At 39.3% G+C, this 21,860-nt stretch overlaps 5 protein-coding genes and 1 long non-coding RNA gene across 15 annotated transcripts in view; 5 read left to right on the top strand and 1 right to left on the bottom strand.

Moving 5' to 3' along the window:
• Positions 1-1,072: 1,072 nt before the first annotated feature.
• On the bottom strand, positions 1,073-4,508 carry LOC147172686 (uncharacterized). Its single transcript, XR_015095334.1, has 2 exons — positions 4,222-4,508; positions 1,073-2,007 (listed from the first exon to the last, which is right to left on the bottom strand). It is a non-coding gene; the product is annotated as an uncharacterized LOC147172686 (long non-coding RNA).
• etsrp (ETS1-related protein) lies at positions 1,234-6,916 on the top strand. Of its 2 annotated transcripts, none has more exons than XM_086077982.1 (7): positions 1,234-1,438; positions 1,527-1,608; positions 3,234-3,335; positions 3,419-3,493; positions 4,228-4,629; positions 4,722-4,840; positions 5,496-6,916. In XM_086077982.1, the coding sequence occupies exons 1-7, from the start codon at positions 1,397-1,399 to the stop codon at positions 5,751-5,753; spliced, it is 1,080 nt and encodes a 359-aa protein (XP_085934108.1). In that variant the 5' UTR covers positions 1,234-1,396; the 3' UTR covers positions 5,754-6,916. The 2 variants fall into 2 exon arrangements, with proteins under 2 accessions (XP_085934108.1, XP_085934109.1); XM_086077983.1 differs by having other exon boundaries at positions 3,267-3,335.
• A 1,094-nt stretch (positions 6,917-8,010) lies between these two features.
• Positions 8,011-11,587, top strand: LOC147172688 (apoptosis-associated speck-like protein containing a CARD). The gene is made up of 5 exons (XM_086077985.1): positions 8,011-8,520; positions 8,948-8,992; positions 9,135-9,200; positions 9,777-10,082; positions 10,241-11,587. Exons 1-5 carry the CDS (start codon positions 8,274-8,276, stop codon positions 10,492-10,494), a joined length of 918 nt encoding a protein of 305 aa, XP_085934111.1. The 5' UTR covers positions 8,011-8,273; the 3' UTR covers positions 10,495-11,587.
• Positions 11,588-11,733: 146 nt separating this feature from the next.
• On the top strand, positions 11,734-15,295 carry LOC147172689 (apoptosis-associated speck-like protein containing a CARD). Of its 4 annotated transcripts, none has more exons than XM_086077992.1 (4): positions 11,734-12,073; positions 13,168-13,206; positions 13,349-13,405; positions 14,234-15,295. In XM_086077992.1, the coding sequence occupies exons 1-4, from the start codon at positions 11,827-11,829 to the stop codon at positions 14,494-14,496; spliced, it is 606 nt and encodes a 201-aa protein (XP_085934118.1). In that variant the 5' UTR covers positions 11,734-11,826; the 3' UTR covers positions 14,497-15,295. The 4 variants fall into 4 exon arrangements, with proteins under 4 accessions (XP_085934118.1, XP_085934119.1, XP_085934120.1 ...); XM_086077993.1 differs by having other exon boundaries at positions 13,352-13,405; XM_086077994.1 differs by lacking the exon at positions 13,349-13,405.
• Positions 15,296-15,363: 68 nt separating this feature from the next.
• LOC147172690 (apoptosis-associated speck-like protein containing a CARD) overlaps positions 15,364-21,860 on the top strand; it is a 43,973-nt gene continuing 37,476 nt past the window's right edge. Inside the window, exon 1 of the mRNA XM_086077986.1 lies at positions 15,364-15,378. The gene's annotated coding sequence lies outside the window, so the exon portion shown is untranslated. The remainder of the gene's footprint in view (positions 15,379-21,860) is intronic.
• The window catches only part of LOC147172691 (uncharacterized), a 34,043-nt gene continuing 27,787 nt past the window's right edge, over positions 15,605-21,860 (top strand). For all 6 annotated transcript variants that reach the window (XM_086079484.1, XM_086079488.1, XM_086079485.1 and 3 more), the window contains exons 1-3: positions 15,605-15,993; positions 17,242-17,280; positions 18,106-18,351. In XM_086079484.1, the coding sequence (XP_085935610.1) occupies positions 15,747-15,993; positions 17,242-17,280; positions 18,106-18,351 (532 nt within the window). In that variant the 5' untranslated portion in view covers positions 15,605-15,746. The remainder of the gene's footprint in view (positions 15,994-17,241; positions 17,281-18,105; positions 18,352-21,860) is intronic.

A 21,860-nucleotide genomic window follows, 5' to 3' on the forward strand; every position in this document is an offset into this window, starting at 1 on the left:
TTGTTGTGCAGCCAGGCCGAGGTGGGGCTCCCCAATCACGACTCAGCGACGCGCACGATTTCACCCGAGAGCCCACTTTTCCAGATGCAGTGTGTGTGTGTCTATACGTGTGTGTGCTTTCGTGTACGCGTGTTTGTGTGAGAGAATAGCAGAGTGGTGTTTGTTTACATAGAAACCCTGGAGGAGGCCTTATCTGCAGCCACCACTCACGCTGAGATTTCAAGACTTTCTTCATCAACCAGTCTGTGTGCATGTGTTTCACGGGCCATTGTTTCAGCCAAATGCCCCCTAAAGATACACACAGATTTATTTATTTTTTTACATTTTTTTGCCCTCTGCCTTCCTCCGCCTCATTAGACGGGATCTGATTTGAAAAGGCCGCCATTCACGTCAAATCCGCGCACTCTTTTTTTTTTTTTGACCTATTAAGATGTTTAAAAAAAAGAGAGAGTTTTTACTACGCTGTTTATTATGAGTGTTTGCGTGTGTTTGTTCTGAGATATAGTGGCCAAGTTTTTTTTCACATTTTGCAGCCAGTGTATATAGATTACCAACGATAATGTCACAACACGTCAAACTAAATTCTGTTATTTAGTTGTCGAAAATAAGTTAGTTTTTCCGAATAATATATTAACTGGGATTTTTCGCTCTCAAATGGGAAAATGTTTTGTTTCAACAGTTCAAGTTATAAAGAGTGATTGGTTTACTTATTTATTCATTACATTCATTGTTTTATTGGTTATAATTGTACTATTTTCTGTCATTTTTGTTTTATGGCTTGGATATTGTAAATTTATCATATACGCTGCTGTTTTTCAATGTGATCAGTAATAATAATGCAATATATTTTATTTATAATAATGCCGTTCACATTTCGAAGAAATACCAAATTCTTAAAATATAGACATTTGATTGTATTGGAATTGAAATGAATGAAATTAACTTTATATTATAAATATAAAATAGATGTAGGCCAACAGTAGTTCTGTTGTGTTTTTGAGCGAACAAAAAAATTATTTAAAACAGTTAAACAACAGTTAAAAATAAAATATCTACAGAAGGTAAATATATCTTCATGTATTGACTTTTTATTATTTGTTTCCTTTACAAATGTAACAAACTACATATTAGATTTTAAATACTCCCTTCGTGAAGTTATTTAAAAAGATGTTTATGAATGAAAAGTTTTTTTTTTTTTTTGAGGGGGGGCTTTAGGTGGCGGATTTAGGGTGTATGCTGGGGTGGGGGTGCTTGTCTGTGACGTCATGACTGTGGCGGTCACGACTCGGCCTGCCCCTCCCACCCCATCCGCTTTGCTCTTATAACGGACCTGTCCCACCCCAGAGGAGCCTTCACTTTACTTTACTTCACTTGACTTGACACTGCACGGACAAACATGTACTGGGACTCCGCCATCAAGCCCGACACTAAAATAAAGGTACGTCACTTACTAGCACAAATGTTCTTTTAAAGGAAAAAAATAAAAAAAATAATGGATTTTTTTTTTAAACTGGTTTTCTCACTAGATGGAGGTGTGCCAGGGTGGCTTCTATCCGGAGGACTTTAGGACCCAGGAGGTGCCGGCAGGGTTTGACTTTACATCTTTTGGTAAGTTGTTTTTTTTCTCCCGGATGATTTTGATGATGATGCTTTTAATTCGGTTGAGGATGACGATGATGAAGGCTCAATTGTTTGTGCAGCCGGCTTCCTGTGAGCCTTGAAGGACACAGGAAATAGTTTCCCAGTCGGCATCATCATCACATCTGTCAGAGCTTTTTGCAATGAGGCCTTGACACATGTGAGGGAGGGGGGCCATATAAGTGTATGTGAGAGTGAATCAGGGTGGTCAAGTTAAAGATACCCTCCCCTAGCTAATCCTTTCCTCCAGACTTCCTCCTCCAACAGATTTAGAGTGCATGCCCCCCTCCCTCCATCACTACGCTGTCACACTCCCTCCGCTGGTGTTTCCTCCACGCTCTTCCTCCCCTGTTTCCTCCATCCATTCAGCTGCAAAAAAGAAAAAAGAAAAAAGTGCAGCCTATGCTGATTAGATGGTAAACAAATGCCCCCCTCCTGCCTCACTAACAAGTGTTTAGTCTAATTGCTCTAACAGCATGTTGTCCCCCTCTTCTTGATGCATGTATTGTTTGTGTGCACCGGACACTTCATTAGGTACATTTCGAAATTTGACTCAGAACCTGGAACATGGCTGAAGTTTTCCCTCTTTTCTCCACATGAGGACGTAATATAAAGTGAATTAATTTGATTATTCCACACTTTATTTACCGGACAGGCTATGTTTGGAGTCACATTGACTAAATTGTTGTTGTTGTTTTTTTGTTTTTTTTAAGTTAAATGCTTTACAAATAAAGTAAAAATACTCACATATAGTTACTGACCAGACCATAAAAGTCCAAAAAGCCACCAAACACATAAAAAAATAAAAAATAATTAAAAGTAGGCTGGTTGACTCTTTTTTTTTTCTTTTTTTTTTTTTACTATGTTTTAAGTCACATTTTAACATCACTGATGGTTGTTGAACTGTAAAAAAAAATAAAAAAAATAAAAGAAGTGAAATTCTGTAAAAGAAAATGTAATGAAGTAAAACTATAGAGTGAAAAGCTATATTTACTATACAGGTCATGTTTTACGTCACGTTTCCGCATCCCTGGTAGTCATGTAAGTGTGTGTGTGTGTGTGGGGGGGGGGATAACTGCTGTAAAAATGTTACAAAAGAGTAAAATAAAGTAAAAGTACTCTTAGTGATGACATATTTATTAAATATACAGGCCATGTTATAAGTCACATTTGAACTTCCTTGACAGTCACACAAGTGTAGGGGGGAAAAAATACAATTGTTTTAAAAAGTCAAATTAAACTTGCAGTTATGATGGTTGAATGAATAAAGGCTTTATTAATGTAAATAATTAAAAGTAAAATAAAGCAATAAAAACACTCAAATTTGAAAACAGTCCATAGAAAGGAAGCCGGAAGTTCTTTGCAGAGCAATACTACCATCTAGTGGCCTTTTATGCCTATTGTATTGTCATGTACAGTGTATAATAATTGTACCTGTACTGTATGTGGGTGGATTTAAAAAATAAAATAAAATCATTTGTGTTGTAAGTTTTTTTAAAAAGAGCATAAAAAAACATAAAAATATAACTTATATAATGTTTTCCTAATATGGGCGTATGAATGTTGCCTAATATTTATGTGTATGTAACCTCCAGACTACCCTGGTGAAGATGTGTCTTTTCTGTTAGACAGCAACAAGGCGTCCACGCAGCCGCCACACTATCCACTCGACAGCTGCTACGCGGAGCCGGCCAAAGGTCAATAAGAAATTATATACAATGTACGATGCATTGAAAAACACTCAAATTAATTTAATCTTATTTTTTTTTATTTTTTACAGTTAACTCGAGCGACATCGGCCTCTTCAACCTGGACTCATTCCAGGAGTTCACCTGGTGGACTTCGTATCCACAAGGTGAGGCTTTGATTAAAATGAAGAAATTCATGAATAAACATGCATAATTGGTTTCAACCACCCATGTCATATAATTAGCAAATATCGATGTTGTGTTTTCCACTTTTGCACAAACCAGTGGTGATTCAAGCGGGCTTGCGAGTATCGAGTCGTAATTTTTGCACTCGGCTCACAATGAATGTTTGAAATACTGTTGCATGTACTGTCACTTTAATGGAGAGCTCAAGTTTTGGGGAGTGTGCATGCGTCATATGGGGACGAGTGGCTTTGTCAAGTTCTTCACCCGGAAGTGGAAGCGCCGTTATGTGAATAGTTAGCCAGCTAATGAGCTTCAAATCACCTGTTGAACAGTACAGTCAGCAGTGTAACACATGCCGAAAATTGAAAGCTGTTTCGTACCAAAAAGAACAACTCTTAAGCTAATTATTTTAGCTTTAGCATGCTGCTAATCCCTGTTGGCGACAAGGATTTATTTTGTGCGACACCAATAGGTGCAATAATCAACCTGAATTCTAACTTTGGGCACATTGTAGAGCATTAGCTAATAAAAAAAAGTAGAATTTATGTAAGTGCACTTCATTTACCATTAAAAAAAATAATCTGTCGGACTATAAAGAGCAAAAGCTGCGAATTAAATCAGAACTGGTTCACCAATGTCAACGCGAATAACAAAACGGGATTTTGGGGTGTAAGACCAATGTTAACAGTTACTAACTTTGGTTTCTCACCGGCAGACGGGCTAATGGTGGAGCAGCCCCAAGCAGGCGGCTACCAGGAGCCAGGAGCCAACCAGAGCTACCAGAGCCTGGTGCCCCAAAACGGGCAATTCAGCCCGGCCACGGAGAGCAGCCACAGCCCCTTCCCGAGCGTAAAAAGCGACACCGAGTCGGGCTACCCTCGCCACTCAGCAGACCTCTACCCTGAGTCGGACGGCCAGAGGAGAGGCTTCTGGTCCGAATACTCCCCGGCTGGCTACGGCGGCCCCCTGCCGCACCCGCCTGCACCCTCCATCTGCCCCGCCCCCATCAACGCCAGCCCTCAGCCGTCAGACCACTACTACCCCCGTGTGGCCAAGCGCAAAAACCTACAGCGGTCCGAGAGGGACAGTCACATGGCCGCTATGTCCGCTTATCCGGGTTTGTTTTGTATAAATTTTTTTCTTAACAAATGCAAAGCTGTGGTTGCAGTGGTAACTATAATGGACGTATTTTCACGGGCTTTTTGTTAGGATCGGGCCCGATCCAGCTGTGGCAGTTTCTACTGGAGCTTCTTCTGGACTCCGCCTGTCGCACCTTCATCTCTTGGACGGGGGACGGCTGGGAGTTTAAAATGTCCGACCCCACTGAGGTAAGACTTGTTACTCATTTATAGCTTCCTAGAGGAAGGTATCATTTTCAAGGGAGGCTTTTATTTGCTCAAATGTGGATGGTAGGAAGTGTTTATTGGAGGAAAGGCTTTTAATTTTACAAAATCATTTGAGCTATTATTTTAATAACGTTTTTTTAATAATTTGTCGTGCACTCCCCAAAACATTTATACGTTTTTTAAATTGTTTTTCTTAAATGCTAGAGCATAAGCGATCGGCCAGGGCCATGTTGCAACAAGCTCTTTTTCCCATTGTTTTCACCAGGAATGTGAATAATGATGAAACTTAGCTATATTCTAATGCTAATTGCTGCAAAACGAAAACAGATACAAATATACTTGTTTTCCTGATGAAAGAAGAGACTGTAATCTTTCTTTTAGTAGGATCCATGTTTTTATATCAATAGAACACAATATCATGTGGGCCTTGCAAAATCAGTCAAAATCCAGTAAAACAGCTGGGAGCGAAGGGGGTTGCTTCATTGAAAATGGCTGGGAGTGAATGAGTTAAACATTTTTTTTTTTTTACCATATTTCCCCAACTAGGGGTTTAGTTACTCAAATCCAAATGAAGGGAAGCGTTTATTCGCCTTTGTTTCTAATGTCTTCGACCCAATCTTTGTCTTTCCTGCCATAGGTGGCCAAGCGCTGGGGCCAGTGCAAGAACAAGCCCAAGATGAACTACGAGAAGCTGAGCCGGGGCCTTCGCTACTACTACCACAAGAACATCATCCACAAAACGGCGGGCAAGCGCTACGTTTACCGCTTTGTCTGCGACATGCAGGGCATGCTGGGAAAGACTGCGCAGGAGGTGCTGAGCAGCCTGAACATTATGCCCACCGCCGGCAGCACAGAGTCGTCCACGTCAGAGTTCAGCAGCGAGCGATGGGAGTGAAAAAACAAGACAGAGTACTATGGACCACATCAGTAATGTGTACACTATATGTGACATTTGTGTACAAATTCACCATAAGGTGAGGAGAATAATTGCGGTGGAAAAATTCTGCATATCAAGCTCAGGACGAAGGAGGCATTTGAAGCACTACAAAGAGGAAGGTGATGCCACATTTCCAACAACAGTAATTAACCACGGAGTATTACGGCCACACTGAAAGTATCACGAAAAAATAAATGCGGATATTACAAGGCCTTTTTTTTATTTTATGAGGAAAATGTAAAGTGTAAAAAAAACAACAACAATATTACATAAAGGTTGCAATTTTGTTGTGAGAAAACGATTTTGACAATTTTGCAAAAAACAAATCAATATTGTGAACCAAGTGTAAAAAATTTACAAGCAAAAAAAAAAAATCTATTTTACATCATCCCTATTATTATTTTGTGAATAAAAATTTTGAGATAACAAAAATAATTACATGTTAGGAGGAAAAAAGTGAGTAAAGTCGGCATTTTCCAAGGCGCAGTTTTACATCATTTTATGAGATTACAGTTTTTATTTCATTTTATAAATACATTTGCAGCAGCAAAAAGTTGCAATTTGAGAAAAAAAATTGTGACAAGTCACAATTTTACAAGATTTTTTTCGCAACTGTCGGACCAAACATTTTTTACAAGAAAAACTCTTAAATGTTTCAATTTTATCAGAAATAAATTGCAACAAAAATGACAATTTTTATTTTTTTATTTTGTAGATGAAGTTGCAATAACAATTTTTAAAAAAATGCCATTTTTAATTAATTGAAAGACATTTTCATCATCAAAATTTTCCATTAACAAAAATATAGGTTTTGCACCAAAAGTCATAATTTCAATAGTGTTTTTATTTTTATTTTATTCCTGAATAAACACAATATTTGGGAGGGAAAAATCAGGTGAAAATTGCCATTTTCCAAGAATAGTCGCTATTTACAAGATTTTTGTAAATGTATGACCCTAAGACTCCATAGCGTTTACTGTTGTTTCTATTAACCAAAGTACTTGTAAATATTGTTGATACAGTGGAGTTTTGTGCATTTATTATATTTTTATACATATACAGAACTCAGGTCTACCTCTGTTGTCTAAATACAATGAATAAACTCAACTAATTCCCATTCATGTGCTGGTTTCCAGCCTGTGTGTTTATTGCAATAAAATGTGTGAATTTCTAACGTTTCAAAGACGAAAAATTACTTTTATCATTTGTATAAAAATATTTGGATAGGTGTGAAATTACACAATCGTGTGAATCTTGCATTTTCTACTCTTTCCGCTTGATATTAATCAACTCCTTGAATTGTACCGTGTTTATTTCATAATTTCATTATCAGGAAGCGTTTAAGATTTTTTTATTATTATTATGTCAGGATGTTCTTAAGAAATTACCAAAAAAGGACCATGGGAGGAGTGGGTTTATTAATTATTTAAAAGCCAGGAAATTCATTGTTTTCGCTTAGATTACGATGATTTTGTATTATATGTTTGAATTAAAACTGCCGACCTTGTTCTAAAGCTCTAAATAAAAGTTTTTGTTTGTACAAATATTACGAACAGAATGCTGGCGACCAGTCCAGCGTGCCCGCGACCCTCGCGAGGATAAGCAGTTAGCAAAATCAATAGTTGGTTTATGGATGACGTAACCCGGAAGCGCCAAAAAAAGATGAAGCTCTATTGGTGGAGAAAGCGAACACGATAGCGATTTAAGGGAACACACTCACATTGAATAAAGGCCAATGTCGGTTGCATTATGTAAATGACTATTTATGATACGACTTTGTTATGACAGTAAACAGTCTGTATTGTTTTCGCGGTCCTGTTCAAACCAATCCGAGGCTCACGTGCTTCGTTCAGTTACTCGAAAATGTGTAAGCCTCGTTTGCATGTTGCTCAACACTAAAGTATCATGCATCAAACCATAATAATAATAATTATAAAAATACTGTATAATAACATGTATGTGTGTTGACTATCGATGTTCGTAATTGTGTAATGCCCATTTCCGGTGTGCCAAAGTAACTACCCCGGTAAAAAAAATAAAAATAAAAATTGTATTCCTTGCCGTGATCCGCGGGCACAACGCATGTTGTTCAATAAACACACGAAGACCACACGTGTGTTTTTCATTTTAAGACACAATGTTTTGTAACCAGAAAAAAAAAGTATTTATCGCGGAGAAACTCTGGTGCGTCCAATGACCACGCACGTAGTGGGAAATGTCAGACATATATAGAAAAAAACGAATCTTTTGTTTTTCGGTTTTGTTCCAGATGATTGAAGTTTAAATACCTGTTTACAATGATACTTTTCGAATAATCTCCACTTTTCTGTGGTAAAAGTTACAAGGGGATACAATTTCTTACGGGTTTACTTTTGCTCAACAACGGGAAAAGAATGAAAGTGAAACTGACTCTTCATGTCACCGTTACATTCAGACCTCTGCATCAGGCGCGTTTCTCGACGAATCCCTAGCTAAGTAATGTCCTCCCTAAAGTTTGTGATCGCGAAGCCGCTGAAGAACTTGTCCAAGAACAACTGGAAAAAGTTCCTCATGGCTCTGGTGGACCGCCCCGGCGACCGAAGGGTGGGACTCGGCAAGGTGGAGGACAAGGATATCTATGATGTCGTCGACGTGCTGGTGTCCACTTTCACCGCGGACAAGGCTGCAGCAGTGACATGCGAAGTGCTGGAGTCCATCGGGTGCTTCAACGAAGCTAAAGAGCTCAGTAAGTGCTGCTAGTGTGTGTGTGTGTGTGTGTGTGTGCGGGTTTATATGACATCATGGGGACCATTTTCTGGGGTTTTACCATCAACGTGGGGGCCACGTATATATATATATATATATATATATATATATATATATATATATATATATATATATATATATATATATATATATATATATATATATATATATATATATATATATATATATATATATATATATATATATATATATAATATTTTTATGCATTTGAAAATAGTAGGCTAATATTTTTGTGTTTTCAGCGATTTTGAATATCTTAAATATTTTTTAGAAGACTTAAAAAAAAAAATTATATTCCATACAAATATAGGATTTTTGCATTTTTCATGTATTTTATTAGTGGTGTAGAACTGCACATCTGACATATTTTTGTCGTGTTTTGGTAGATGACTGGATTGCCGAACTGTTCCCGAAGTCATCTACTTTCAAAAGTTGGTCTTTGTCTTATTTTCTGTTTCACTTGATTTCTTTTGTTTGCTTAATAATTTTGATAGCATCATTCTTAATTAAGATTTTTTTTTTTTTATCAAATTGCACAGTAAGATCCTAAACTTTAATTGTTATTGTTTCTAGACACAACAGTAGCAGCAACTGCAACAGGCACAGCTGGAGCTGCAAGTGTCACTCCACACACCAAGGGTAACTATCAGGCTGGCCATGCGATTCTTTTTCGTTTAAAAATAAATAAATAATAGTTTTATATTTTACATACTTACATACACACATATACACACACACACACACATATATATATATATATATGTGCATATATTATATTAGAAGTCCTTATAGCGAAAAATTCACCTTATGATTGAAACCAAAACTGCATGGTTTTAATGGTGTCTAATCAGCATCTCAATGTGGCACACCTGTGAGCTGGAATGGATTATCTCGGCAAAGGAGAAGTGCTCACTATCACAGATTTAGACTGGTTTGTGAACAATGTTTGAGAAAAATGTTGATATCGTGTATGTGGAAGAAGTTTTAGATCTTTGAAAAAAAATGGGAGCAAAAACAAAAGTGTTGCGTTTATATTTTTGTTCAGTATAATAACTAACAAAAAAATAGCATTCTTTTCCCTCCTATTAATTATTTTGTTTATTAATTTTTAGAACATTCGTGGTTACATTTTGAACATTATTGCACTGGTTCTGGCTGGCTTACGTGCAGGTGTACCTATTGTTTTGACAGTTGTTCTAATGTTTTGTCCCTCAGAGGAGCACTTTGTGGATAAGCACAGGCAAGAGCTGACAAAGCGCGTGCGCGAAATATATTTCATTCTGGACTTCCTGCTGGATAAGAACGTCATCCAGCGCGAGATCCACGAGGAAATAAGCAACATGCCAGGCAACATGCAGAGCAGGATGGAGAAGATCTACACATTGGTTCTCGAGTCCAACATCCCTGCTAAGGATATCTTCTTTGAAAGCCTCAAGAAGTACGTGCCGGGCCTCGTCGACAAACTCGAGCACTCAGTAGTGACCTCCAAACAGCCGAGCTTCGACGAAGCTCAAGAGCTCGGTAAGTGCTGCTTTCTTCGATTATTTCTGTGTGTACTTTTTAAAATTTATTTATATTTTTAGAACTTTAGAGGTAACATTTTGAGCATTATTGTACTGACTCTGGTTGACGAGTGTATCTATTGTTTTGACAATGGTTCCTAATGTTTTGTCCCTCAGAGGAGCACTTTGTGGATAAGCACAAGCTTCAGCTGATCGAGCGCGTGTGCAACATAAAAAAAATTCTGGACGTCCTGCAGAAAAAGAAGGTCATCCAGAGCGAGATCTACGAGGAAATCTATCACACGCCGGGCAACCAAGAAAAGATGAGAAAGATCTACATGCAGGCTCTCAAGGCCGGCAAAGCTGCCAAGGATATCTTCTATGAATGCCTTAAGGAGCACGAGCCGTACCTCGTGGCTGACCTCGAGTAATCAGAGTAGAAGTCCGATCACGACATCATTCTCTTGTCGTAGTTTTCCTCTCATGTGTAACAGTTGGACTAAGTTCCATAATTCCACCCTAGGGTCCATTTTATTTGCCCACGGTTTGTAAGATAGGCTAGATCAAGGTTGTCCTTTTTCAAGATACTAAGAATAGCATCAAAACAAAGGCAAAAATCTCAGATGAGCTGCAGTGTTGTTGGATGCACAGATCAGCGTTGGCTTCTGATAAGCGGCACATACTCGATTGCCCGGAGAAAATGTCGACATGGCTTGATGATGAAGTGCTGCCTCCACAAGTGAAAATACTATTCATTTTTATACTGTCAAGGGTTGACATTTCACACTCAGGTTATTTTTTCTTTTGGGGGTCACCCCCGCAAAACAGGCTAATTTCAGCAAGGCTTGAAAGACAAAAGTGTTTTCTCTTGTGGAGACAGCACTTCATACACTCTACTATGTTTGTGGCGCATGAACACATCACTAAACACAAATGCACTCACACCCCATCATAAAGTGCCCAGAGCGTTCAATTATTAGAATAATTACACTTATCAGAAGCTAATACTAACCTGGGAATCTGACAAAATTTAAGGCAGTTCAGCTTACCTACTGGCTCCGCCCCTAGTTGTTATGCCTTTGAAGGCTATCTTGTATTGGCACACCCTTCAGTTGACGGGAAGGTAATGTGGAAGCAACACTTCATACATGACAATTCGTGTTGAAGGTAAAAAAATAAAATAAAATAAAACCAAGAAAACAGCAAATACAAAAAAATCTATTTTGACTGTTTAAGGGTGAAGAAAATGTAGGATTTTTTTTTTATTGTCTATTTCTAAAGTAGCCTATGTTTTGGCGGACCTATTGACTATATGCTACGGAGGAGGCGGGACTTCTGACTTCAGGGTTTTTATCCATCAACTTTGTTTCCGTTTCCTGTTTGCGACGTGTGGGCCACGTCACAGGACTTGCGCTTCCGCCATTGCGGCATCTACCCCATTCAAACCAAGAGGGAAGTGCTGCGTTCATAGTTTCTCGGAAATGTGTGAGGCTCGCCTCCGGTTAATCGGTTGTAGTTTGCACAGAACTTAAGTATCATACCATCAAGACATAAAAATGCTAACAATAAAAACAATTGATATATACTGTATGTTTCCGTGTGTGTGTGTGTGTGTATGTGTTGACTATCGAGGTTTGTAATTGTGTAATGCCCATTTCCGGGATAGAAAACGAAAGTAAAACTCGACTCCTCCTGCCTCCGCAGCGACCCTTACAGTCAGACCTCTCCACTGGTGCGTTCCTCGCAGAATCCCCTGCTAAGAAATGTCCTCTAAAAAAATGGTGATCATGGACTTGCTGGAGAACTTGTCCAAGGACGATTTTAAAAAGTTCTGCACGAAGCTGGTAGACCGCCGCGGCGACCGAAAGGTGCCACTCAGAAAGGTGGAGGGCAAGGACTTCATGGAGATCACCAACGTGCTGGTGTCCACTTTCACTGAGGACGGAGCTGCAGCAGTGACCTCCGAACTGCTGAAGTCCATCAACTGCTACGACAAGGCTGAAGAGCTCGGTAAGTGCTGCTTTCGTGTGTGAGTTTGCGCGCGCGCGCGCGTGTTTTCTATGGAGGTAAATATGTTGCAAAACTAACTTGTAAAGTCTAAATTTGTATCTGTAAAAGTCGTGATTTGTACCTGTAAAAAAAATGGGTACCTGTAAAAAATAATTTGTATCTGTAAAAAAACAAATAGTACCTGTAAAAAAAAATATATATATATGTGTAAAAAATGTTTTTATCTGTAAAAACAAATTTGTACCTGTAAAAGTCATGATTTGTACCTGTAGAAATGACAACTTGTTTTTTTTCTGGCTAACTAACAAGATAAAGCTAAACGTTTAACCGATTACGTATAGAAACCATGTTGGAATGTTCACGCCTGGGACGTCCTCTTCTTCCAAAATGACGCGTAAACTGGTGTGGCTACTCTTGTTTGTTTGGAATTTCGGACTTGTTAAAGTTAAAGTTATAAAAAAAAAAAACACTATAAAAGACCATTTGTTTATCCATCCATCCATTTTCTGTACCGCTTGTCCTCACAAGGGTCGCGGGGGTTGCTGGAGCCTATACCAGCTGGCTTCTGGCAGTAGGCGGGGTACACCCTGTACTGGTTGCCAGCCAATCGCAGGGCAGAAAAAACCCATTTGTTTAATATATATAAAAATATATATTAGAAGTGGTAGTATCTTTAGAACTGATATACTACAACAAAAAAGTAAAATATGATTACAATACAAAGATAATTTATTGCCAAGATCTGTGGTTGCCTAATATTTTTCATGGAATAGTTTTGAAATGTTTTCATGGTGTGACATTTTTTCCCAACGCATTTTCTGTTTAGTAACATTTGTGTTATTAACCTTTTTTTTTTTTGCCTTGTAGGTTTTTTTGTTTGTATTTTTTTATCTAATATTTTATGTTTTTGAAAATATTTTACTAGCCTAATATTTTTGTATTTTTCAACGATTTTGTATATCTTACACATTTTTTTAGGAGACTTACATTTTTGTATACTGTATTACATACAGATGTAGGATTTTTGCATTTTTGTTTATATTAGTAGTGGTGTAGAAACGCATATCTGACATATTTTCATTGTGCTTTGGTAGATGACGAGATTGCCAAATTGAAGTCATCTGCTGGCAAAAGTGGGTATATTTGTGTTGTTTTCTATTTCGTTTGATTTATTTTGTTTGCTTAATAACTTGATAGCATCATCCTTAATTAGGAGTTTAAAAAACTCAAATTGCACGGGACAATCTACTAAACTTTAATTGCTATTGTTTCTAGCAGTAGCAGCTTCAGCAGGCTCAGCTGGAGCTGCAGGTGGCACTGCACACTCCAACGGTAACTATCAGGATGACCATGCGATTCTTCTTCTTCTTAATATTATTAGTATTATTAGTGATAGTCTTAAATTTGACTTCTGTTTGTTAATCATAGATAGATAGATGGCTGGATGGGTGGATGGATGGATGGATGGATGGATGGATGGATGGATGGATGGATAGATAGATAGATAGATAGATAGATAGATAGATAGATAGATAGATAGATAGATAGATAGATAGATAGATAGATAGATAGATAGATAATATACTGTATAATAGTCTACATATAGAGTACATACATAGGCTTACATTACATCAAATTAAAAAACATATTTTGAAATAGTTTTGTATCATTTTCAAATGTTATATTTTATTTTTGTAAAATTGTTATCATGTTTTCTTCAATTTTTTTTCTTAAAAAAAAAAAATATATATATTTTGTCTAATAGTAGCGTATTTTCTCTTTAACAGTTCCTCAATGTTTCTGTATTTCCTCCTAATATATTTCAATATTATTTTCTAATATGTTTTTACGTTTGTTTGTTTTTTGTAATACCACTAACAATGCATATTTTTTTCCAATATTTTTTGTATTTTTCTGTAAGTGTATTTTTTTTTACTTATTGTCTTAACTTATTTATTTTTTATTATTTCCTAATGCTGTAATATTTCTCAACTATTTTTTTTATTTAAAAAAATATAATGTAAGTATTCTTTTAGCTCCTATTTTTTATTTTTAGAACATTTGTGGTAACATTTTGAACGTTATTGCACAGACTCTGGCTGCATGACATCTGAGTGTACCTGTTGTTTTGACAATGGTTCCTAATTTTTTGTCCCTCAGAGGAGCACTTTGTGGATAAGCACATGCTTGAGCTGATCAAGCGTGTGTGCAACATAAATACAATTCTGGACGTCCTGCTGAAAAAGAAGGTCATCCAGAGCGAGATCTACGAGGAAATCTATGAAATGCCGGGCAACCAAGAAAAGATGAGGAAGATCTACAAGCAGGCTCTCAAGTCCGGCAAAGTTGCCAAGGATATCTTCTATGAATGCCTTAAGGAGTACGAGCCGTACCTCGTGGCTGACCTCGAGCGCTCAAAGTAGAAGTCCGATCACGACATCATTCTCTTGTCGTAGTTTTCCTCTCATGTGTAACAGTTCGACTAAGTTCCATAATTCCATCCTAGGGTCCATTTTATTTGCCCACAATTTGTAAGATAGGCTAGATCAAGGTTGTCCTTTTCAAGCTACTAAGAATAGCATCAAAACAAAGGCAAAAACCTCAGATGAGCTGCAGTGTTGTTGGATGCACAGATCAGCGTTGGCTTCTGATAAGCGGCACATACTCGATTGCCCGGAGAAGTTGCCGACATGGCTTGATAATGAAGTGCTGCCTCCACAAGTGAAAATACTATTCATTTTTAACAGGCTAATTTCAGACAAAAGTGTTTTCTCTTATGGAGACAGCACTTCATACACTCTACTGTTTGTGGCGCATGAACACATCACTAAACACAAATACACTCACACCCCATCATAAAGTGCCCAGAGTGTTCTATTATTAGAATAATTACACTTGTCAGAAGCTAATACTAACCTGTTTATCCGACAAAATTTAAGGCAGTTCAGCTTACCTACTGGCTCCGCCCCTAGTTGTTATGCCTTTGTAGGCTAACTTGTATTGGCACACCCTTCAGTTGAGGGGACGGTAATGTGGAAGCAACACTTCATACATGACAATTCGTGTTGAAGGTAAAAAAACAAAACAAGAAAACAGCAAATACTGTAACAAATTGATTTTGAAATGACTTTAATTAAAAAAATATATATTTTGACTGTTTAAGGGTGAAGAAAATGTAGGATTTTTTTGGAACGCGGTCGGGAATAAAACCAGAAGACGGAAGTCCGTGGCATCTTTCTTTCTTTCTTTTTTTTCCACTCACACAAACAAACACGGAAGCGAACCCACGCCAACCTGCATTGTAGGTAAGTAACGGCTCCACTCCGCCACCTGGAGCCCAGTCCGTGGCATCGACCCCATTCAAACCAAGAGGGAAGTGCTGCGTTCAAAGTTTCTCGGAAATGTGTCAGGCTCGGCTCCGGTTAATCGGTTGTAGTTTGCACAGAACTTAAGTATCATACCATCAAGACATAAAAATGTGAACAATAATAATACAACAAATACTGTATATTTCCATGTGTGTGTGTGTGTGTTGACTATTGAGGTTTGTAATTTTGTAATGCCAATTTCCGGGCTCGAGAACGAAAGTAAAACTCGACTCCACCTGCCACCTCGGCACCTTACATTCAGACCTCTCCACTGGCGTGTTCCTCGCAGAATCCCCTGCTAAGAAATGTCCTCTAAAAAAATGGTGATCATGGACTTGCTGGAGAACTTGTCCAAGGAAAATTTTAAAAAGTTCTGCACGATGCTGGTGCAATGCCGCGGCGACCAAAAGGTGGATCACAGCAAGGTGGAGGGCAAGGACTTCATGGAGATCACCAACGTGCTGGTGTCCACTTTCACTGAGGAAGGAGCTCTAGCAGTGACCTCCGAACTGCTGAAGTCCATCAAGTGCTTCTGCGAGGCTAAAGAGCTCGGTAAGTGCTGCTTTCGGGTGTGAGTTTGCGCGCGCGTGCGCGCGTTTTCTATGGAGGTAAATATGGTGCAAAACTAACTTGTAAACATTTTTTGTACCTGTAGAAAAATGTCTAAATTTGTATCTGGAAAAGTCATGATTTTTACCTGTAGAAATGACATTTTGTTTTTTTTCTGGCTAACTAACAAGATAAAGCTAAACGCCTGGGACGTCCTCTTCTTCCAAAATGACGCGTAAACTGGTGTGGCTACTCTTGTTTGTTTGGAATTTCGGACTTGTGCATATTAATGATAAAAAAACGTGGCGTCATTTGAGTTCAACCCACTGTCGTTCGCTCAACCAATGAGGTTGAGCTTTAGCCCGCCCAAATCCTCCAGAGCCCGCCCTCTTCTTCTACGAGTACAAATCACGGCGCTCTACGAGTACAAATCAGTTTTGCACCATTTGTAGCGAGATAAATGGTGCAAAAGTCACGTGACTGGACAGCAGCAGAAAAACCACTTGTGACTCCGAGTGGCGACTTCTTTGACGACAAGTTGTCATTTCTACAGGTACAAATCACAACTTTTACAGATACAAATTTATACTTTTTTCTACAGTTACACATTTTTTTTACAAGTTAGTTTTGCGCCATATTTACCTCCATAGTTTTCGGGTTAGGTCGGGGCGGTGTGGTGGGTGGGCGGTGTTAGCGGTCCAAATAGGTCGCTTATTTGTTTTATTGGTTTGAAAATAAAGTTTGTTCATGCCAAAGTTATAAAAAAAAAACCCACTATAAAAGACCATTTGTTTAATATATATAAAAATTATATTAGAAGTGGTAGTATCTTTAGAATTGAAATACTACAACAAAAAAGTAAAATATGATTACAATGCACAGATATTTTGTTGCCAAGATCTGTGGTTGCCTAATATTTTTCTTAGAATAGTTTTGAAATGTTTTCATGGTGTGACATTTGTTTCCAACGCATTTTCTGTTTAGTAACATTTGTGTTATTAACCTTTTTTTTTTGCCTTGTGGGTTTTTTTTGTTTGTAATTTTTTATCTAAAATTTTATGTTTTTGAAAATATTTGAGTAGCCTAATATTTTTGTACTTTTCAACGATTTTGAATATCTTACAATTTTTTTTAGCAGACTTACATTTTTGTATACTGTATTACATACAGATGTAGGATTTTAGCATTTTTGTGTATATTTGTAGTGGTGTAGAAACGCATATCTGATATATTTTCATTGTGCTTTGGTAGATGACGAGATTGCCGAACTGAAGTCATCTGCTAACAAAAGTGGGTATATTTGTGTTGTTTTCTTTTTCGTTTGATTTCTTTTGTTTGCTTAATAGCTTTGATAGCAACATCCTTAATTAGGAGTTTAAAAAACTCAAATTGCACGGTACAATCTACTAAACTTTAATTGCTATTGTTTCTAGCAGTAGCAGCTTCAGCAGGCTCAGCTGGAGCTGCAGGTGGCACTGCACACTCCAAAGTTAACTATCAGGATGACCATGCGATTCTTCTTCTTCTTAATATTATTATTATTATTAGTGATAGTCTTATGTTTTACTTCTGTTTGTTAATCAGGGATGGATGGATGGATAGATAGATAGATAGATAGATAGATAGATAGATAGATAGATAGATAGATAGATAGATAGATAGATAGATAGATAGATAGATAGATAGATAGATAGATAGATAGATAGATAATATACTGTATAATAAGTTACATATACAGTACATACATAGGCTTTCATTACATCAAATTAAAAAATATATTTTGAAATAGTTTTGTATCATTTTCAAATGTTATATTTTATTTTTTTAATATTGTTATCATGTTTTCTTCCAATATTTAAATTTTTTTTTTGGGGATTAAATTATTTTGTCTAATAGTAGCGTATTTTCTCTTTAACAGTTCCTCAAATTTTCTGTATTTCCTCCTAATATATTTAAATATTATTTTCTAATATTGTTTAAGTTTTTTTTGTAATACCACTAAAATTAAAAGTAAAATATGATTATTATACACACATATTTTGTTGCCAAGATCTGTGGTTGCCTAATATTTTTCATAGAATAGATTTTAAATGTTTTCTGTTTACTGCTAAAAAGTGCACTACAAATGGATGATGATCAAGAATTCGCTGGAGAACTTGTCGAAGGACAATTTTGCAAAGTTCCGCACGAAGCTGGTGGAACCCCTTGGCGACCAAAAGGTGGCACTCAGAAAGGTGGAGGGCAAGGACTTCATGCAGATCACTAACGTGCTGGTGTCCACTTTCACTGAGGACGGAGCTCTAGCAGTGACCTCCGAACTGCTGAGGTCCATCGAGTGCTACGACGAGGCTGAAAAGCTCGGTAAGTGCTGCTTTCGCGTGTGAGTTTGCGCGCGCGCGTGTGTGTTTTCTATGGAGGTAAATATGGTGCAAAACTAACTTGTAAAAAAAATGTGTACCTGTAGAAAAAAGTATAAATTTGTATCTGTAAAAGTTGTGATTTGTACCTGTAGAAATGACAACTTGTAGTCAAAGAAGTCGCAACTAGGAGTCACAAGTGGGTTTTCTGCTGCTGTCCAGTCACGTGACTTTTGCACCATTTATCTCGCTACAAATGGTGCAAAACTGATTCGTACTCGTAGAGCGCCGTGATTTGAAACATTTTGACTGAACTAGTTCAACTAGTGAGGTCCAAAACGTTCACTAGTAAACTAGTTACACCCCAACAATTAATGAGGAGGTTGGGCCGACGTGCGTCCAGGGTTCCTATTGGCTCTGCAGTTAAAATACACCAATCAAGATTCAGATTTTGTCATTATCCCACCCCCTTTAATTGCATGTTTTACACTAGTTTACAAGTTGTCCTAGGGAATTGGAGCACGTTCACAAGTGAATGCCTATTACGGTTACATGTTAACTAGTGAATGCAGACAGCCAGACTACACAACTACTTGCATCTATTTGTACCTTACAAGCTAACTAGTGAGGCTCAAAATGTTCACTAGTTAACTAGTAAATGCAGAGATATCCTCTAGTTACACAAGTTGGGCTCATTATGATGCCACTTGTTAACTAGTGAAACACGTGTTTTCCTACAAGTAAACTATCGGGGTACAGAGTGAGTACCTAATAAACTAGTGAAACAGATTTTCTTATCACTAGTTTACTAGTAGAAGGTATTTTGTCTCACGTGTCGGCCTCAAGACTGAACTTGTACACACTTTGACTGTGCAAGTTTCACACAATTGCTCACTAGCTGGCATGTGCACACAACTAGTTAAGCAGTGAAAATAATGAAATTTTACTATTTGACATGTTTGCCAGTTACAACACTTCACAAGTTCACTAGTTGTGCGCACATGTCAACTAGTAAGAATTTTTGTTAAACTAGCATGATGTAAATGACACGCCTATTATACTAGAAACATTACCTAGTGCAACAAAATTCATTACACGTTAAATATTTGTTATACTAGTTGTGTACAGTTGCTTACCAGTGCTACATAAGGGTCCACTAGTTAAAAGACACGCCCAACGTGTCGGAAAAATGTCTAACGTGTTCTGTCAAATCTTGAACAAGTTAATTTCTTGGTCTGACTTGTGAAAGATAATGCCTTTCACTAGTTAACTAGTTATATAAACATCAGTGTCACTAGTTAACTAATGACTCAGTCTGGATTTAACTACCTTGCAAGAAAGAAACCAAGTGATTCACTAGTTAACAAGTAGGTATTTCCGCTCTCACTAGAAAGCTAGTGGAGGAAATCAGAGGTAACTACTCACGGTCAACTAGTAAACATGTCAGAGCTTTTGTGCCTTACTAGTTAACTAATAGGACTTTGAACATGACTTGTTTGGTCCAGTGGGCAACTAGTGCATACAAAAGCTGACTACTAGCTGAGTTTGGCACTAAATGCATGCTTGTATGTGTCACTAGTTAGACTTGTGTCAGCACTAGTTGGATTAAAGTGGCACAAGTTGCAGAAAATGGGTGACATGTCAGTGTTTTTGTACAAGTAGTACGACAAAGCGGAGAACTAGTATGGCTGAATGTCCACCTAGTTCTGACGAAGGCTGCACTAGTTCGGAAACACTACTGTCTGATATCAAGGATATGGAATAAATGCTCAAAGGGCTTGCCATAGGCTACTCTTGTTTGTTTGGAATTTCGGACTTGTGCATATTAATGATAAAAAAACGTGGCGTCATTTGAGTTCAACCCACTGTCGTTCGCTCAACCAATGAGGTTGAGCTTTAGCCCGCCCAAATCCTCCAGAGCCCGCCCTCTTCTTCTACGAGTACAAATCACGGCGCTCTACGAGTACGAATCAGTTTTGCACCATTTGTAGCGAGATAAATGGTGCAAAAGTCACGTGACTGGACAGCAGCAGAAAAACCACTTGTGACTCCTTTTTTTTTATTTTATTTTTTTTTTAAGAGCTCAGTATTGTTCATTCGGAAATGACATCATCATTGCTCTTTTATTTTTATTTTTTTAAATTTTTTTTATTTATTTTTGTGTGTTTGTGTGTGGGTGAGTATGTGTATGTGCGTGCGTGCGTGCGTGCGTGCGTGCGTGTATTTGTTAGCTCACCAGAAAACCTATTAGAAAAAATCTCATACCGTTCACCTAAACCGAACACCAGGAGACCCGAGGGGACCAAAGAAAACCAAGGAAGGTGAAATCCAGCACCGACCAGACACCCCCCACCAGAACTCCTCCCCTGCCCAAGAAACATCCAGACCCCAACAAATCCAAAAAACATAAAATCAGGGAGGCCTCAAGAGACCAAAGGAGAGACCGAGAAAAGGAAGGAAGGACAGACGAAGCCGCGTGAGATCCGCAGACACCAGCCTCCACCGATTCAATAACCTGAGGAGGAAACAGATTGTGTCTGAGTTTCGGTAGATGCTGGTGTGGTGGATCTGGCATGCATGAAAATCTCCACCAAAGAGGGGAGCCGTCGACCCCCGCCGGAACAGAGCAAGCGCAACACCTCAGGGCCCCCCAGGCCGCGGCAGCGCCAAAGGACGACCCCCGGGCCCCGCCAGGGCCACCGGCCGGAGAGCAAACCCAGGAGCAGGAGCGCCCCCCGGCCCAACGCAGCAGGACGGGGCACTGCAGGCCCACCAGGCACCCCACCGGCCCCCAACCCCCGCATACCCCAAGACCCCCCGCCCCCCATCCACCCACGCCACCCACCCCAACCCAGCCCCAGCTGCCCCCACGTCCCCAATCCCCCAGACACCCCCCACCCCCAGCACCCCCCACCCCGCACCCCCCACCACCGCCCCCCCCCAACAAAGCCGACCCCCCCCCCCCCGACCAACCGGCAGCCCCCCAACCCCCGACCCCCAGCCCCCGGGGACCACCCGCACCCAGGCACCGGCGCCGAAGAGGGGCCGGACAGCGGAGCGGAGAGGGCAGCCGCGCCCACCCCACCCCCCGCCGTGTGGAAGGACGGAACACCGGGGGCAGAAGGGGGAGATGGGGGCACCGGAGGGCGGCCGACACCCCCGAACCCCAGGCCCAGCGGGGGAAGGCCCCGGTCGTCACCCCAGCGTTCTTTGTGAAAATTAACCCCTGTTACTGAGTCCGCCAGCTCGCCGACTGGCGAACTCTACCCCTAAACCGTGAATGTGACCCCACCCAGTGTATATACAAGTGTGTGTGTGTGTGTGGTGCATTAAAATTAGGAGCAGGTGAACCGGAGCCGATGGAAATGATATTCCCACGCTCCGATCCACCCGCCACCCAAGCATGTTACTGAGTGTATGTGGTGCATTAAAAAAAATAGATAGGGCGGGGGGGGGGGGGGGGCGGGGACACGGACAGGGGACCGCAGCACTGCTCTATACTGCGGCCCCCAA

Source organism: Leptonotus elevatus, chromosome 6 (genome assembly GCF_054856555.1).
Source record: "Leptonotus elevatus isolate MCC_2025b chromosome 6, RoL_Lele_1.0, whole genome shotgun sequence".
Taxonomy (NCBI): domain Eukaryota; kingdom Metazoa; phylum Chordata; class Actinopteri; order Syngnathiformes; family Syngnathidae; genus Leptonotus; species Leptonotus elevatus.